Source organism: Notechis scutatus, chromosome 5, assembly GCF_049901735.1.
Source record: "Notechis scutatus isolate UNSWTSFEM ecotype Mainland chromosome 5, rNotScu1.2, whole genome shotgun sequence".
Taxonomy (NCBI): domain Eukaryota; kingdom Metazoa; phylum Chordata; class Lepidosauria; order Squamata; family Elapidae; genus Notechis; species Notechis scutatus.
This window is the reverse complement of record NC_142013.1, coordinates 22,899,427-22,917,446: the sequence shown is the minus strand read 5'-3', so window position 1 is coordinate 22,917,446 and position 18,020 is coordinate 22,899,427. Positions and strand designations below refer to the sequence as shown.

Genomic DNA, 18,020 nt, shown 5'->3' with positions numbered 1-18,020 from the left:
TCTTACCTGTCCTTTATTTCCTGCTTTTTCAACCTCAGCTGCTTTGTGCGGCACAGCTGAGGTTGAAAAAGCAGGGAAAAAGAGGCTTTTCAAATGCTGCGCACCCGCACGCAGTGCTTTTCAGCTGTCCACAGCTTAAGGTTTTTTTACACACGTGCACAGCGCGCATGCGTGCGATGTAGTCACCAAAGCGGTAGTAACACCGGTTGAATCCCACCCCTGACATAAAGAATGTAAATTTGAATTTGATCTTTCCTCCCCAAATGGACCGTTATGTGTAGGTTTTCCTATAAAGATTTCTTAAGACATTTTAATTTATTATATACTACTAAAACACTCCTGTTTGTTTATTTGTAACATTCAACTGGGCAAAACTGGGCATGATAGGACAACAATTGTTGAATCAATATACCTCAAATGAACTAATTTAAAGAATGTGTCAAAAATCTGGAAACCATTACTCCCATAGGATTGGCAATGTTGTTTCACTGCTTCCATATTGTCACAGTCAGTGATCATCATTTCCTCTGCACCTTGCCAGCTTTCTCCCGGGAAAGTCAATGGGGAAGCCAGCAGGAAGCCAGAAGTCACACCTGCTCCCACAGCATTTCTGCCCATCCTTGCTCGTTCTACTTCTCAGTTTAGGTACAAAAATCGGTCTGATGAGCCAACAGGCCCTGGGTTGTCTAGTTGCTATTACTATTAAAAACTGTATATGTTGTCTTTTCGTAAAATAAAACCAAACTAATAAAATAATCAAAAAGTCACCACTCTGTTGAGAAGTGACACAATTTAATAAAGTGCAGAAAAAGTTACAATAATGGAGGCCTTTGAGAGGAGGAGTGTGAATCACTGTGATAGTCTCAAATTTTATGATACTGCAACTACATACATGAATTTGTGTGAGGCCCTTGTGAATAAAGCTAATAATTTCACTGAAGATAGGAATGGAAATAAATACGATACCCTTCACAAGATATATAGATTTCATCATAATTACATTAGGGTTATTTTTCATCAACACTACCCTTAAATGTCTTTAGCTGTTCTCTTATTACCTCAAGTTGTCCTTGATTTGAAAACCCATACATTTAAAATAATGGATAAAACTGCTAAAGTTCTTCAATTAACATGTACACTGCTTCAGACATTCTAAAGATTGATATACTTGCCTGAAGTCATTAACCAATAAGAAACTATCTGCCACCCAAAGTATCCCAATTTTATTTATCTCTCAAAACTCATTCTAGACTTTGCTCCCTTTTTTCTATAGCCAAACCAAACTCAAAATGCAATATGTTTTCATATTGAGAGCTGACCGAATTAAAAAAAATAAAAATAAATGAAAAATCACTGCCCCCAGAGTTCCTGCTATAACCTTAGTTAAAAAATAATGATTTTGCTGTCTACTTTTCTTACAGTTTAAAAAAATCTGAAATGTTATAGCATTTTATTGTGCCATAATCTACAAGAGACAGTATTAATTGCAACAGTTACTACCACTTCTTGAGCATTACAGAGTAAGTTTATGTTGAGCTGAGCAGCATATAATTTGAATTAATTAGTTAATTAATTAATGAAACTTTTACATGACCAATAGTCTACTCCGGTGATGGCTAACCTTTTCGGCACCAAGTGCTCAAAGCACACATCCCAAAATGCAACATGCACCCTGCTCCCGCAAATGGTGCGTGACCACCGCATATGTGCATCCCGCTTCCCACGCATGTGCACACAACCCCCTCACACGTGCGCCCTGCCCCCCTTGCACACGCCCCACATGCATGGCAGAGACCTGAAGATCAGCTGGCTGGTGGGAGGCGCGCACGCATGCATGGCGGAGCTGAGTTGGGGCAACAGCTCACGTACCCAGAGAGAGCGCTCTGCATGCAACCTCTGGCACACGTGCCATAGGTTTGCCATCAGGGGTCTACTCTATATCTTTATATGCATCATTCACTTTTGTAGGTATGTTGTCTTTGTGTCTTTTCATAAATAAACACAGCATTTTTACAGAAATCTTATCCAAATCCAGTATTTTTCATGCCTAACATTTTGACATAATAAGATGACACAACACATTTCCCCCATCAAGAAACTGGAAACCATCATATTTAGTTTTAATTAGGTATTGTGACAGAAGCAATTGTTATTTTCAACTACAACAAATCTTGGAAACAATTGTTAATCTTGTACAAATATGTGAAAAGTAAAGGTAAAATGGACAAAAATCTACCTTTTAAAATGCAGTAATGAAAACAGCTCAAACATGAAACGTGGAAAATATGATAAAATATGATAGCAACACACAACGGAATCAAGAGCCAACTTACATCTCATTTATAAAACTTTCCTGACTTTATGCACAAAATATTAAGCATAATATAGTCCTGATCAGAATATATTAAGAGAAAGCGGGTTGATTAAAGTTATTCACAGAGTGATTTCCCTGTAACTTTTACATCTCATTTTCCAGAATAGCTAGGGCACAAATATATCGTAGTAACAAAAAAAGAGCTTTTGCTTCTCTTATGACTCAGAACTATACTTTTGCTTCTTTATGTATTAAATTAGGTGCAGTTTACTTGCCACCCTTTTTCTACCATATAAAGAATCATAAAAATTGAATGGGACACTTTCATAAAAATGGGATGAACAGAGACAGGCTTGTTTTCCAGTGTCGTAAACTTTCAATCTTCATAATATGCACTCTACACCTTAGTCTTTGACAAGCTTACACTTCAGACCCACTACAGACTAGTTGCTCTGACATCTGTAGTTATGAAAACCTTTGAAAGGTTAGTGCTGGCCCATCTGAAAATCATCACAGATCTGTTGCTACTCTTGCAGTTTGTCTACCACACAAATAGATCGTAGATGAAGCTATTGTCATGGCACTGCAGTTCATCTTACAACATCTTGAATCCCAAAAGACCTATGCAAGGGTCCTATTTGTAGACTTCAGCTCGGCATTCAGTACCACCATTCCAAAAAAATTTCACTCTAAACTGACTATGCCTGTCCACACTTGTAGGTGGATTATAAGCTTTCTGACAGATAGAAAGCAGCAGATGAAGCTAGGTAAAATCAGACTGAATATCCATTCAATTAGTACAGGGCCCTCCCAGGGCTGTATGATCTCTCCATTACTCTTTTCCATCTATCCCAATTACTGCATCTCTAAGGATTCTTCTGTTAAAGTACTGAAGTTTGCACATATAACAGTTATTGGTCTCATTCGACACAGTGGTGAGTCTGCATCATTCAAGATGGAAAGTTGAACAACAATTGCCCCTGTGCTGCAGTCAGAACAACCTAGAGCTGAAAAACTGTCTGCAATTGAAAGTGGATTTTAAGAGGAGCCCTCCTATTTTACCACCTCTTACTATATTAAACAACACAGCACCAATAGTAGAGATTTTCAAATTTCTTGGTTCTATAATCATCCAGGACTTGAAATGGACACCTAGCATTAAAACCATCATTAAAAAGGCACAACAAAGGATGTTCTTCCTATGTCAATTTAGAAAGTTCAGACTGCCCAAGGAGCTGTTGATACAGTTCTACAGAGGAATTATTGAGTCTGTAATTTGTATTTCTATAACTGTCTGGTTTGGTACAGTAAACAGGACACGTACATACTTCAACAGATAGTTAGGACTGCAGAAAAAAAAACTATTGCAACCAGCCTGCCTTCCATTAAGGACCTATATACTACACAAGCCAGAAAGAGGGCTGAGAAAATATTTACAGACCCCTTCACATCCTGGACATAAACTGTTTCAACTCCTCCTCTCAGGATGCCACTATAGCACATTGCATGCCAAAACAACTAGACAGAGAGACAATTTTTTTCTTCATGCCATCATTCTACTGATTACCTAATTACCACAGTGCTGTCTTAAGTCTATGTCTATTTACCCATGTAGTAAGGTTGTTTTACCATTATCCTTCGCATCTTTTCTACTACCTTTTGCTATTGGTATCCTATGATTGTAATACTTCATTGTTTGTATGTACACTGAGAGCTAATACACAGGAGACAAACTCCTTGTGTGTCCAATCACATTTGGCCAATAAAGCATTCTTAAATATTCTAAACTTGCAGAGGGGAAGATTATATACATCCAGTCACTAATATTCTTCCTTAAAATGCCTCTAGATGTATAAAATTAGCATGCCTTTGTGTAATATTAAAATTCATCTGGTTAACTGAAAAACACATTCTTTTTCTTTCATATAAACCAAACCCTCTTCCTGTGCTGGTATGGTTGCCTCCTCCTCATGTCCCTTGTTATCCCCATCTACAATACTAACTAATCGGTGATTACTATTTGCATGCTATATATTTTTGTTATTCAGGCAAAACCTATTCCTCCTTTGCATATCAGATTTTATTTTACAGTACAGAACATTAACCCCACTATTTCCTTAAACAGCATTTAATTATACATAAAATATAAGAACAGAATTTTTCTCTTCATATAGACTTTTGAATTATCCTTTTCCATATAGAACATTATAACAGTAGCTAAAGATTCTAAGTGAAAAAAAGGGCCTTGAAGGATCTGAATTTTCTTATGTGGATGCCCTTATGTGGATAAAAACCGGATTTTAGTTTAATTTTGCAACTATTTTATGTGGTTTATGCTATCATATTAATTGTGCACTATATTCAATATTTTACAAATACCTCAAGTGATCAATAAGCTAATTCTTAATAAATACTAAAATAATTACATTAGTTATCAATTGATTCATTCCTTTAAACATTGTTTTCTCTGTTTCAACTGTATTGACTGAAAAAGAAAATAACAATGTTTAAAAGAAAAAGATTATGGGCTTTTTTGGGGGGGGGGGGGGGATTCCTCTGGTCCAGAAACCAAAGGCACTATTTTAGCAAACCATTTAAGCATTTCTTAAAGGAAAGATCAGGGGGTCACAACCTGGCTCTTTTCAAACAGTTTCATGTCCTCTAACAAGCATATGTAGTGGACAGAATTTGTTGAAATTGTAACCTGAAACTCATAAAGGGCAGTTTCACATAAGAACAGCTATCCATTAGTGAGATCACCAAGTTATGTTGGACCAGTTACCTCCCTTCAACTTGATATACCTGACTGGGCTATTATTGAGAGGGTGTGCCACTCTGAGCTATGTATATAGCCTTTTGAGAGTCTGCAAAGGTGAGAAACAGAAATGTTAACATTTAATTTTCTAAAACAAATGCATCACAGTTTGGCTATTGTATTTTTTCACATTCTATTAAGCAATGAATGAAAGAGTATTATTATACTGAAAAACAGCATTGTAAGCCCTCATCCATGTATAAAAAAGATAACTTGATTGTCTGACAGGAAAAAAAACACCATAACCTTCTGTGAGCTAAATGTCTATGGAGATTCTCAAGCAACCCAGTCATGATTGTTCCAAAGATACTTTTTCCAAAAGGCAACTGAACTTTTTTCTTTGAAAATGTTTGCTCCTCATCCAATAAGTTTCTTCAGTTCTCTGGAAGAGAAATGAATTAAAAAAAAAACCAAGCAAGTCCAGTTACCTTTTGGAAAAAGCATCTTTGTGTATTGCAGTGGGCTGATTTTTTTTCCTGTAAAATCATTTGAAGTCTTATAGCAACTAGTCCTTGCACATGCAGAACAGTTTCTCTGGGCTGAGATCTGTATCAGAAAAATAAGAAATGTGGTAAGACAAATACAAAACCATTCTTGCTTATTGAATAACAACAGTTCTAATCCTGTTAACATTTATAAGCCAAAACTATAAGCATTATCTACTGAATACAGCCTCAACTTCTTGAATTGAAAGGAGTATGTATATAGGTCAAGTCATTAAGGAACAACAAAATTTACTACACCCTCATTAAGCAACAATCTATATTAAAGTTTCCTCTTGAACTATAAAAAAAGCTGTAAGATCTATCCAAAACCAAAGTTCAATTTTGCTTCCCCCAAGTGATAAATGGTGATATTGTTATGTGCTATAACAATAGAAGATGTATGATATGTGCTGTTGTTATATGATTGTTGTTATATGATGAAAAATATAATATATTGTTATATTATAAAATATAAATAGTTTATATCTTCCAAAGCCAAGACTATGAAATGCTCTAGATTCAAGAGGACAAACCTGCCTACTCAACTGAAGAAATTATTACAATGAAAATAATTCAGAGTAATTTATTTAGTCACTGAATTCTCAACCATTCTGACATTCTGCTATTCCACCTCTTCTGTTTGAAGCAAATACTGAAATATCAAATTAAAACTAAGATTCTTTCCAAATCCCTCAAAAATCTCTCTTTTTAAGATGCAAAATAATATGCTTTTGTGAAACATTAACTTCTTAGTAGTAGCACTTCTCCAGGCACAAAATGCATCCTTTTGCGATTGTAATTGCTACATAAAATACTGCAAAAGTAATGCAGACTACTGCCATTGAACTTATTTACATGCTAATTTTGTATATTATATTCATAGTTTGTGTTTTTACATTAGAGGCAAATCCATACATTTTTTGTTCTGCTGCAATAGCAATAGCACTTAGACTAATATACCACTTCACAGTGCTTTACAGCTCTCTCTAAATGGTTTACAGCAGTGATCCCCAACCTTTTTATGCCACGGCCCAGTACATCAGCTGGCGCGCCGTGGGTCCTCATTTTGCGAAAAGTGCTTCGTGACCGACACTCGAAGGATGGAAGGCTGAGTTAACTTCTTTTGATGAAAAGTGCTTCGGTGAGCTTTCTGGAAAAGCTCAGAATCAAAACATTGCTCTGGGTCCTCATTTCGACCTCGGAAGGATGGAAGGCTGAGTGCGTCAGAATCAATGAGTGAGCAGTGAGTTAGCCTGCAGTACTGCATTCTAACCACTGTGTATCATGGCTCTTATGATTCTGTTCTGCAGCAGCAGAATACATATCTAGACCCTCATGCATTAACTTTCAAGTATGATATTATTATACTTTTTGTTCTTGTTACCTCGGGAAGACTATGATCTGAAAAGGCTGCTAAGAGCAGAACATCTCAAAGATTTTTTTTCTTTTATTAGCACTATTATTAGTGCAATAAAAGTTACTGAAAGCAAAGCAGACATGAAAAACTGACCAGCCCAGGAACTAAACTTTTTAGAGAAATCATATCAGTCCTAAATAAGTGAGTTTTGCACATTCCTATAAATCTATTATAATAAGACAAAACTGAAACAGGATATTAAATTTGAAGAGTATTTGTTTCCCCATACTTGTGATTTTGATGAAAAATATATTGGCATTTTGCATGATTTCTCTTTTCTAAGGGTTTGATTTTTTTAAAAAAAAAGATTTTTTACTATTATAACTTACTAACCATTGTATTAGTAGTTATGAAGTAGGTAATCTGTATAATTTACTGATTCTATTATAGTTTAGCTACTATTGATTGGAGACAGCAAAGAAACAAAGGGTGGCAATGAATATCCTATACCATGTTGCACCTACCAGGAATTCTGGCTTCTCCTCACTAAAAGCCAGACAAGGACATCTAAAATAAACAGTATATTAACATTGTTTTATTAACATTCTTCCTAAATGATTATTAATTTTCACTAGAATATCATCAATTTTTTTAAAAAAAAAATGGCATGTGACTTCTATGGGTTTTAATTATATTATTCTTACCAAACTAACAGACATTAGTTGAGACATTAAGAAACTCATTCATATTTGTTCATTTATCTGTGAAAATTTTGATCAAATTTCAATCCCACTGCATGTACCTGACCTCAGCATCTTCCAATAATAAGAGAGTACCCCCAAATTAATTAAAGTGACTAGGAAAAAGTAATTTTACCTGTAAATTGTTTTCTGTGACTCTGTTCCACCAAACCATATTGATGGGTACTCCTGTTTTACACCTGTCAGTCAAGCAGCCAATAGTGTTCTTTGATTTCCGTGCCTTTGATCCCACAGGAACTATCCTCTCTTCCAGCATCCCCAGTCGATACTTTCTTGGCTATGGAAAAGAAGGAAAAAAACCAGGGCACTCCCAGTATCCCTTAGATAGATATCTTTGGTTTGATTGGTGGAATAGGAAACAATTTGCAAGTAAAATTTCTAAGATGGTTTGCTTCCATATTAACTGCTATGACTTATAAAAGAAAGTTCACAGGGCAAGTATCAGCAAAAACTGTACAACCTGTAACATAATCTAAATATATATCTACTCAATGTAAGACTCATTGAATTCCAAGAAAATATATTCAGGATGTATCATTTGCAAGGCCTAATTTAAAGAAGTGGAGCTTCCTTCTGATAACATTCTTACAAAATAAAATATCATTATTAGCATGCTTTGATTTTCATATACTTTTAACCAGGACAATGATTTTAAAAAAATTATGAAATCCTGAAAGTTTCCAGAATTGAAAACAGGCATTCAAATAAAACATCTTTACATTATGTAACAATTTAAAGACATTTGAAATTTGAAATCCCATGGATAAACTTTTTTAAAAAAATACAAAACTGTCCATTTTGCAAACATAGCTTTCAATCAATTCTAAAAATTCACACGATCTCTTATTATATTGATTTCTGCTAACAGATAACATTCTGGTAAGCAAACACTGGTAAATTTAGAATCATACTTTTAAATATGCATATATAATATCAAATAATGCTTTGGTATTGAATTATAATTCACTGTACAAAAATAATAAAATGTAAGAACTAATCTAAAAGTAAAGTGTCAATCATAAAATTATCATACTTTTAAAAATTAGCCAGGATTAATAAAGCTTGTATTTTCAATGTGTAACATTCAGTTAGCCAATTCCAATCCTAAACTATATAAACATTATTTTACAAAAATGTAGGAAGTAAAGAAATATATTTATAGCATACCTTTCTTTAGAACCAAATCTAGATGTTTGTGAAATAAAATGCAGGTCTTCTGTCGAGTAATGCTAAGGCTTACACAGCATGTAATAACATAAAAGTAACTGAAGATTAAATCATGGGGAGCCTATTCTAAATGAAAAGAAATTGCAAAATGGCATAATACAAAGGGCTGGATGTAATTTCATGGTACCTGCTTAATCTTAATCCTGGCTCTCTAGAATGTAATAGAATAAATTGCTAGTACATATTGCTGGAATAAAAATAAAAAAGAATCATAAAATTAAAATCAATCATAGGGCAAAAATACTAGGGAGAAGGACAGATACAAAGATCTCACTGCTACTAATATAATAAAAAGTAATGGTTTATTAGTTTATTGTATTAGTTTGAGAAGAGATTCAGGTGCATTCCATTCTTAACAGACAAAGGTAAGCTCTCAAACAATTCTCTTGCACAAGTAGACTTGATTAATGATGAAGTTACCTAGAAGCTAAATTCTTGGTACCGGGAAAGATAACTTGAATTTAAAATAAATAAATAGTGAACTTCAAACTGTCTGTATTACCCATCCATATAAATACCCAGAAACATTTATGGCAACAGAAAAATTCCATATTCATCTAAAACCCAGGTGCTTTTTGATCATTCCTCGCTCATTGATGTAATTTCAGAGTAACTACTCATATCTGAAATACAGACAAGCCCTAAATAAATGATGCTTCTTTTTCTTTAAGATTCTTCTGGATAACAAAAGGACCCCGGAGCAACTTCAGTTTATCCACTTCTTTATTGACTTTACTCAATAAGATGTATACATCCATCCTATGATTATTTAGAAAAAATAAATATTTTGGTGTTCAAATTTATTCACGCATAAAGCAAAGGGATTAAAGCCCAAAGGTTTTTCCTTCTAAAAACCCTTCCCTCATTATTGTGTATCTGTCCATGTATATGCAAACAGACTCATATATACAATATGCCTCCAAATGTATTGATGCATAATGCAGTATATCAAACCCTATATGCATTTATTAAATTTGTCTCTGCTATGGCCTTGCAGTCAGTACTGTACTCAGAGGAAAACAAAAGGGATACCATGGCTTTCGTGAATCCAAATGTACAATTTTTACCAGCTAATAGTTGGAAAATAGGCCAGGAATGCATGAATAATTTATGATAAAGAATAAAAGTGGAAAATTTCCAGTTCTCAAAAAAAATGGCAAAAAACAAAGCATTTTTCTATTTTGTACCCCATAACAGTGCATGTTCTATGATTTAAGTAATGATAATTATTTACTTACATTACCCCCATACATTATATATGGCAAAATTTAGTCTTATATTAAAAACTATAAATATATTAAAGAGTACTTAGCAATACCATACTAATCTTATTACAGAAATTAAACATGTTGTGTCATTCTGGGCACACAAGTTAATGTAATTTTTATATCACAGACTTCATTTTAGAATATTGGGAAAAATTTCAGAAAATATATCACCATATTATTTATTGATATTGACTTCCTATTCAACATCTGATACTGGGCAGTGACCAGCAGGTGTTTTTTTTAAAGCCTAATAAAAATTAAAATACTTTATATTAGAGCAGCACTCATACTCACATTATCATTAGCTTATATTTAAGACTTGTCAAATAAATATATAATAACTTTAATTGAAAGAAAAGAGTTTAAATCTGGCTGCTTATATGGGCATAAGTTGCTCCTAACTTAAAGAATATAAATAAAAAATTACCATATTATATGATATAAAATTTCATTTTATTTTATTAATTTGTGAGCCCGTGAATAATACTCTGAATTAAGTATATTCAATTCATCTACAACAATTTATATCACAATGCATGAAAGCATATCAACAATAGCATCTGATTTAAAGGATATGAATTTTAAGTTCAGCAGCATATTTGCTTTCCTATATGTAGAAATTGAAACTATATTCATATTAAATTTATAAATTCAATTTTACTTGTGGAAATATTTGCCTATGCTAAAGCAAACAAAAAATTGTTCTTCAGGATTAGTTTTACTTAAAATATATTCGCAATCAGGCAGTCCTTTATGAAATTTCATTTAATATCATAAAGACAAGGATAGTTTAAAATCCTGTCTTATAACTATCTTATACTATGTTTTTTCTGAAGCTAAAAATGTAGGGAAGTATAAAAATATAACCTTCCCATTTATTCTTCTTTTCAAAATTACATTCTCAACCACTCATTCATCAACTTAAAAAGCAAGGTGTACCTTGAACAAGCAATTCTGTATAGGGAAAAAAACAAAATTGAGTGACATAAATAGCTATTCTTCACTTTTTCAAATCTGCAGTGTTTTTATAAAAAAAAGAATACAATCCATCAGAGCAAGCTAACATGAAAGCATAATTGTCTAGGTTGCTTATCATTAAGTTTTGAGAAAATTATATTAATAACTGTTGAGTTATGTTTGTCTCTTCACAGCCTTCATTTGCCTAAATTATAACTGAAGTTTCAGACTGAACTAGAAATTCAATTTCTGTTAGAATTCAGTAACCCAACTGATGTCCAGATTTATCCATATTTTAGTCATTTGCCAAACAGATTACAGATATGTTAGAGTTGAAAATGGACAAGACACACTGATATTACCTTTAAATATGATAAACACTGGAAAAATTTCAAAATAAACTTGTAGAATAGCTGAATGCTTGTGGTTAACCATACTTTTTTGAGACATCATCTGAAAATTCACATACATGGATTCTATGCTAGTGCAAACATGTATCTATTACAATTAACTTTTATAATAATATTTCCTTCCTTATAATATAGGTGCTAAAGGGTTTGTTGCTTATTTTTGCTGGCTCTTAAAAATATTATCTAAATTATGGAAGGACAGTAATAAAACAGCGATAGGAAAAAGGCAAGGCAACACTCTTATCAAATAATAAATGAAACTTTGAATGATCTGAATATGAAATCCTCATTTTGCTGAGTTTTGGGATTTGTGAAAGAGAGTAGACAAGAAGAAATAATGAGATGAACTATGATTAGCTTGTCAGCAGAATGTTAAAAAGATGCAATAGTACTGTTCTTGTTTTGCCCATTATTTTGTTAATTAATGAAACTAGAAAAACACACACAGTGTGGATCCTATCCAAAGAAGCCCACATTCTGAAATCAGGATATAGACAGGATTTGTTGAGTCTATTGGTAGAAAAAAACTAATATTGAGGATTTAAATATCATTATCATTATGAAGAAATGGAAATACTCTTAAAAAGTCCCTTAATGTAGTTTCCTAACACTGAAGGTCATTTATAATCATGCACTACACAGAAAGTGTAAAACTGCTGTCACGACAACTTTGGCAAGTTGAAATTTTTTTTTATTTAGCCACTCATTATTTTCAACTGTTGTAAACAAGATAGAAGTACGTTAATTCTCCTGAATTTTCAATTCTCAACTTATTACAAGGTTTGAGGACTGTTTGTTCCAAGAGGTAAAAATATTCTTTAAAAGGGTCAAAAGCACACTTATCAGTTTAGAAAAAGCAGTGCCAATTTTAAGTGTTAAAACAGAAGATCCTACATCTGTTGATCTAATTTGACTTCCAAACCTGACAATACATCTGCTCTAGATAAAAACATTATTCCCTGATGTCTGGTCCCATCCCTCTTAACTGTTTATAAGGCGCTAAAACCTATTTTAATTTAGTAGGCATTTAATCCATTGCAAAGATATGAAAGTAGCTATTTAATTTATGACTATGTAAACATTTTAATGGTACATTCTGTTCTTGTATACCAAGCAGAGTTTTTGTAGATTGGAATACTACATAAATACTTTAAAAAAAAAATATAACCAAAAATGCAAAGGATCTGCAAGCCCAAGTACTAAAAGTCAAAGGACCCCAAAATGGGACTAAAATTAAACACAAATTAATGAAAGCAAAGTACACAAGCAGCCTTAGAATTGACAATGAAGATTCTGAAGCAGTGGATAGCTTCAGCAGTGGATATAAACAACAAAAGAACAAGCAATCAAGAAATATGCCACAGGCTAGCACTTGGTAGAGCAACCATAAAAACCTTGGAAAAAATATTCAAGTGCCATTATTATGTCTATATCTACAAAGATCAGAACCGTACAAGCCATGCTATTCCCTGTGGCGCTCTGTGGAAGCAAAAATCAGGTTTTAAAGAAGCACGATAGGAAAAATATTGATGTCTTTATACTTTGGTATTGAAGAAAAGAAGGACTAGGGATGACATGCTGGCAGGCTTCCAATATTTAAGGGGCTGCCACAAAAAAGAGAGGGTCAACCTATTTTACAAAGCACCTGAAGGCAGGGTAAGAGATAACAGATGGAAATGTATCAAGAAGAGATCCAATCTAGTACTAAGGGGAAATTTCCTGACAGTGAAAATAATTAATCGGTGGAACGGTTGTCTCCAAAGGCCGTGGGTGCTCAAACACTAGAGGTTTTTAAGAAGAGATTAGACAGCCATTTGTCTGAATGGTATAGGGACTCTTATTTGAACAGGTAGTTGGACTAGAAAACCTCCAAGGTCCATTCCAACTCTATTATTCTGAATACCATGGATAAGCGAAGAAAACAATCCAATGGAAACAAATCAACCCATAATTTTGACTTGAAGCACAAATAACCAGGCTCAAATTATCCTGCTTTGACACATTATGTTAGGACTCAACTCTCTGGAAAAAAAACAAAACTGGGAAAGGTGGAAGGAAAAGAGGATGATTACCAGCAGTAAGGTAGATGAACTCATTTCAATGAATGCACTGTTGGGATACTTGAAAAAATAGGTTAAGAATAGATCGCTATGGAGAATAAATCGTCATGATGAGACAGTTTGGTCTAACAGTAAGATACCTGAGTTCTAGTCCCACCTTACACATGAAAAGCCAATTGGATGATTTTGGGCCAGGTATTCTCTCTCAGCCCAACTTACTTCCCAAAGCTGTTGTGGGGAAAATAGGAGATGGGTATTAGGAATATTTGTCACTTTGAGTTAGTTATAATAATAATAAAAGTGGAATAAAAAAGTTCAACAGAGTCGCTGGGAATCGAAAGCTATTTGACACTACAAAATTGATTTTTTTAAAAAGTAAATAATGACAGTAATCACTCCAGGGAAACACGTAAGAGACATTTTGTCCCAAGTAATGTTAAAAATTCAATAATTCAGGTAGCTGGAAGAACATTCAGGGACATTTAACTTCCTAATAATTCTGATAGTTAATTAAAGAGATAACCTACTGGGATACCAAACCAAGTTTCCTTAAGATAGCAGCTCTTGCTCTTTGCTCTTCAGCAGGTAAGCTTGCCCAATCTGATATAAATCAGCACACACTGGGAAAGTAGATGTTACTCTGAATGAAGCCAGTAGAATTATTACTGGATGCCTTAAACTTATCTTTCTAGATAAAATCTATCACCTAGTCCGCATTGCCCTGTCTGCTGCTTGCAGAGAAGCAGCAGCATACAGAGAGAGGCTTAAATCATCTATATTTAGACAACGCTCTATGGCCTACAACCAGCTCATCAGAAATTAAAATCTAGGAAAAGCTTCCTTGGGTCAATGGAAGACTTCAAACAATTTGAAAGCAGAGTGGACTATGGAAAGCTACAAAGAACCAACACTGGATAGGACCAACAGAGGAGCTGTCTGGAGAAAGCTGGAAAGTATGGAAATTGCTGAATAGACTGTGCATGGGTTCAACAAGATCCAGAGACACTCTGAATAAGTTTGCTTTAGATTAAAACGTAACAATTGCTTAACTGAAATACTTGTTTAATGCTAGCCACCGATAATATTACAGTATTAAAATTCATACTGAATGTTTGCAAGAGATGGAACATAAAGTGAAGAAAACTTGTTTAATTAAATAATTGAATAATTGTATTATAATGTAAAGTTCACAAATGTGCTTAATATGCTACTATTAATAATAATTAATATTTAAATGCTATTCATATACGTCATTTTTATTATTTGGATACAGAAATTATAATGTTTGTGATACTTACTTTTCTTCTTTGAGATAAGCTGAGGGCAGCAAAATCATTAAACAAGGATGAATTAGGTGAAGTAAGAGGATCTGCAAAACAAATTTTATAAAAAAAACAAAAACCAGAGATTTTATTTATTTACATTCCACCTTTATTTTACAAATAACTCAAGACAACAAACATAGCCAACACATCTTTTTCTTCCCATTTACCCTACAATAACAACACTGAGGTGAGTTGAGCTGAGCTGGCTTTCATGGCTAAGGAGGAACTTGAATACACAGTCTCTGCATTCTAGTCTGGTGCCTTAACCACTAGACCAAATTGGCTTTTATCTTTCAGGAGATGTACAAAATGAATTTATTTCAATATTAAAATTTTGCAAAAAGAACTAAATAAACTTCAAACAGCAAGTTTATTCACACCTAAAGACTTTCCTCTTTAGTTTTGAGCTTTATATAACATTTTTATATCTTCACAATAAAAAATTATCTTTTTAAGACCCAGTAATCCCTTAATTCACAGTAACGTGTGATAAACCTTTTAACCAGGGAAGGGATCCGACCGGTATAACTACCGGTTCTGTCGATCTGCGTTGCGTGAGTCGCTCGAGTGCAGCTTACGACAGCTCGAGTGCAATTTACGACAGCTGAGCAGCGCTGCATGCAAGTGCGCAGCGGTTGGAAAAGCCCTTTTTTCCTGCTTTTTCAACCGCAGCTGTGTCGTGCAAAGCAGCTGCGGTTGAAAACGCAGGAAATAAAGGTCAGGTAAGAGCCCGGGCGGGTGGGTGGGCCAAAACAGCAGCAAACATAGAACCGGTTCTATGTATGCTCTCTCTGTTTGCTGCTCTTCAGAGCAACCGGTTCTATAGAAGTGGATAGAACCGGTAGAATGCCACCCCTGCTTTTAACACACACATACACATCTATCTATCTAATCATCTATCTATCTATCTATCTATCTATCTATCTATCTATCTATCTATCTATCTAATCTATCTATCTAATCTATCTATCTAATCTATCTATCTATCTATCTATCTCACACTAAATTGGATTTTCACAAAGGTGCTTTATTGAGTAAGTTAGATTTGGCTAAAGTCACCAGAGCTCTCTAACTCACAAATCAAGGACAGACAAATGGAAACTAGGATTGCATGTATTGAATAGAATTGGAGGAGGGTTGTTTCACCTCTAAAACTCCTTCTCACAATTGTGAATATAAATAGAGTAATTTCCTTACATTTTGAGTCTGGAACCAGCTCAAAAAACAGAGTTTTATATTTGAAAAATCCTAACTTCTCTTTTTTTTTTCAAAATCCATAAATCATATCAGCAGAATGGATGGTGGCCCCCATCCATTCTGAATTATTATCTCACTTACTATGGTTCTTGCTGTTCCAAATAATGAATATTTCACAATATAATCATAGTAATATGGCATACTCTTGTCATAATTTATGGTGATTATTAAATTACAAAACGTAACTTCTTCACACAACAAGCTAAGTAAGCTCAAACAAACTACATGTTACTAGTTTATGCAGAATTTTAAGAACTGGCTACTATTGGAAAATTGTTTTTTCAATTCCTTCCTTTCTTCTCATTGTATCACTCACAAACTTTTTGAAATTAAGCAGTGTATATATTGCAGGGAAAAAAATAAAGGCTTGGGGGGGGTATTTATTTTTAAGTACAGCAGAACTAAATGATAATGAAAATAAACCTAGAAATAAAACAAGATTTTTTTCCAGCAAAATTAGATAGGGCTCTAATTAAATATGTGATTATTAATAGAAAAATAAATTATTGCTAAACAAATATTCTAAAGGTGTAAGTTTCCACTCTCCCAAGTAAGACTAGTTCACTAATTCCTTCTTAATTTACCTGAGTATTTTTGACTACAATAAACTCATAACTATTTCATTTAATTTAGTTATTTTTAAAAAGACATAACTTTTGTAAACCTCCCATTAAGCACAATAGGCTCAAAAATTTCTGGGTGATGAAATTCTTTGTTGTGTTAAATTCCTTTTAAATATATGTTGGCAAATTACTAAAGATTGCAAGTAAAATATTATATGAATAATAGCTTCTTGGATGATAGTCAAGGAATTGTAAATAAAATGGTAAATTGGTGAAAATGTTCAATTATTCTTCTAGAAATTTGTTTTTACAAAATTCAGAAATATTGCTCAGTCTTTGGTAGTTTATTTGGCTGATAGCTTTTAGTTTAGCTGATAGTTTCTAAAGAACTACAGCAACTTTTGGACCTTAATTTAACTCCTATTATTAGCTACGTTTATAGATGACTGCTTTGAAGGATTTTAGATAAAACTAATTATATCCAAAATATAGCTCTTTATAATGTACAGAAGATAAGGAATGTTCATGACATAAAGCTTCCCTTCTAAATTATTTAAATCACCAAAATACAATTATGTACACTAAGAAAATTAAATTATACATCCTTAAGTGTAGTATACACTGCTGTCTGTTTTAGCATCATTTGAAGAATGTAGATATAGCAATTTCCCTAACCAAACCCATATTCTCGGGTGCAATAAAAGTGGCAATGAATCCCAGTTCATGTTTTCATCTAAAATATTTCATCTTTCATCCCAAAATCTTAAAATGCTTAATTTAATTTAAATTGCAGATCGGCAATGTAAAAAAAACAAAACTCAAAACATCAGTTCAAGTTAATCCTAAAACAATTTGTAATAAAGTTATACGAAATGTATGTATTATTTAAATAATGAGGTTCTAAACCATATGTATTTTTTCTATAAAATAGCTTTAACATAATTTTAAAGTTTTCTTACCATGGCCTGCATATGGCTTGGCACTGTCATTAAGAAGGCTAGGTGAACTGCTGCTATTTGTCATCCTCTGCAGAAAATGAAAAATAGAATTGTATAGTGAATTAAGGTATTATGATTATTTGCCTCCAGATGTCTATAACTCAAAACGGATTAACATGGATTAACGCTCATAGAATCATAGAGTCAGAAGGGATCTTAGAAGTCATCTAGTCCAAAATCTGATCGATGTAGGATTCTTCGCAGTATTTCTGACAGTTAATCA

General features: G+C 33.5%; 1 protein-coding gene across 2 annotated transcripts in view; it reads right to left on the bottom strand.

Moving 5' to 3' along the window:
• The window catches only part of PAN3 (poly(A) specific ribonuclease subunit PAN3), a 79,825-nt gene that overhangs the window by 35,653 nt on the left and 26,152 nt on the right, over window positions 1-18,020 (bottom strand). The window contains exons 3-5 of one of the 2 annotated variants that reach the window (XM_026675045.2): window positions 17,759-17,825; window positions 14,953-15,023; window positions 7,848-8,009 (exon numbers count right to left, since the gene is read on the bottom strand). In XM_026675045.2, coding sequence (XP_026530830.2) covers window positions 7,848-8,009; window positions 14,953-15,023; window positions 17,759-17,825 — 300 coding nt within the window. The remainder of the gene's footprint in view (window positions 1-7,847; window positions 8,010-14,952; window positions 15,024-17,758; window positions 17,826-18,020) is intronic. The other variant, XM_026675046.2, reaches the window with a different exon arrangement.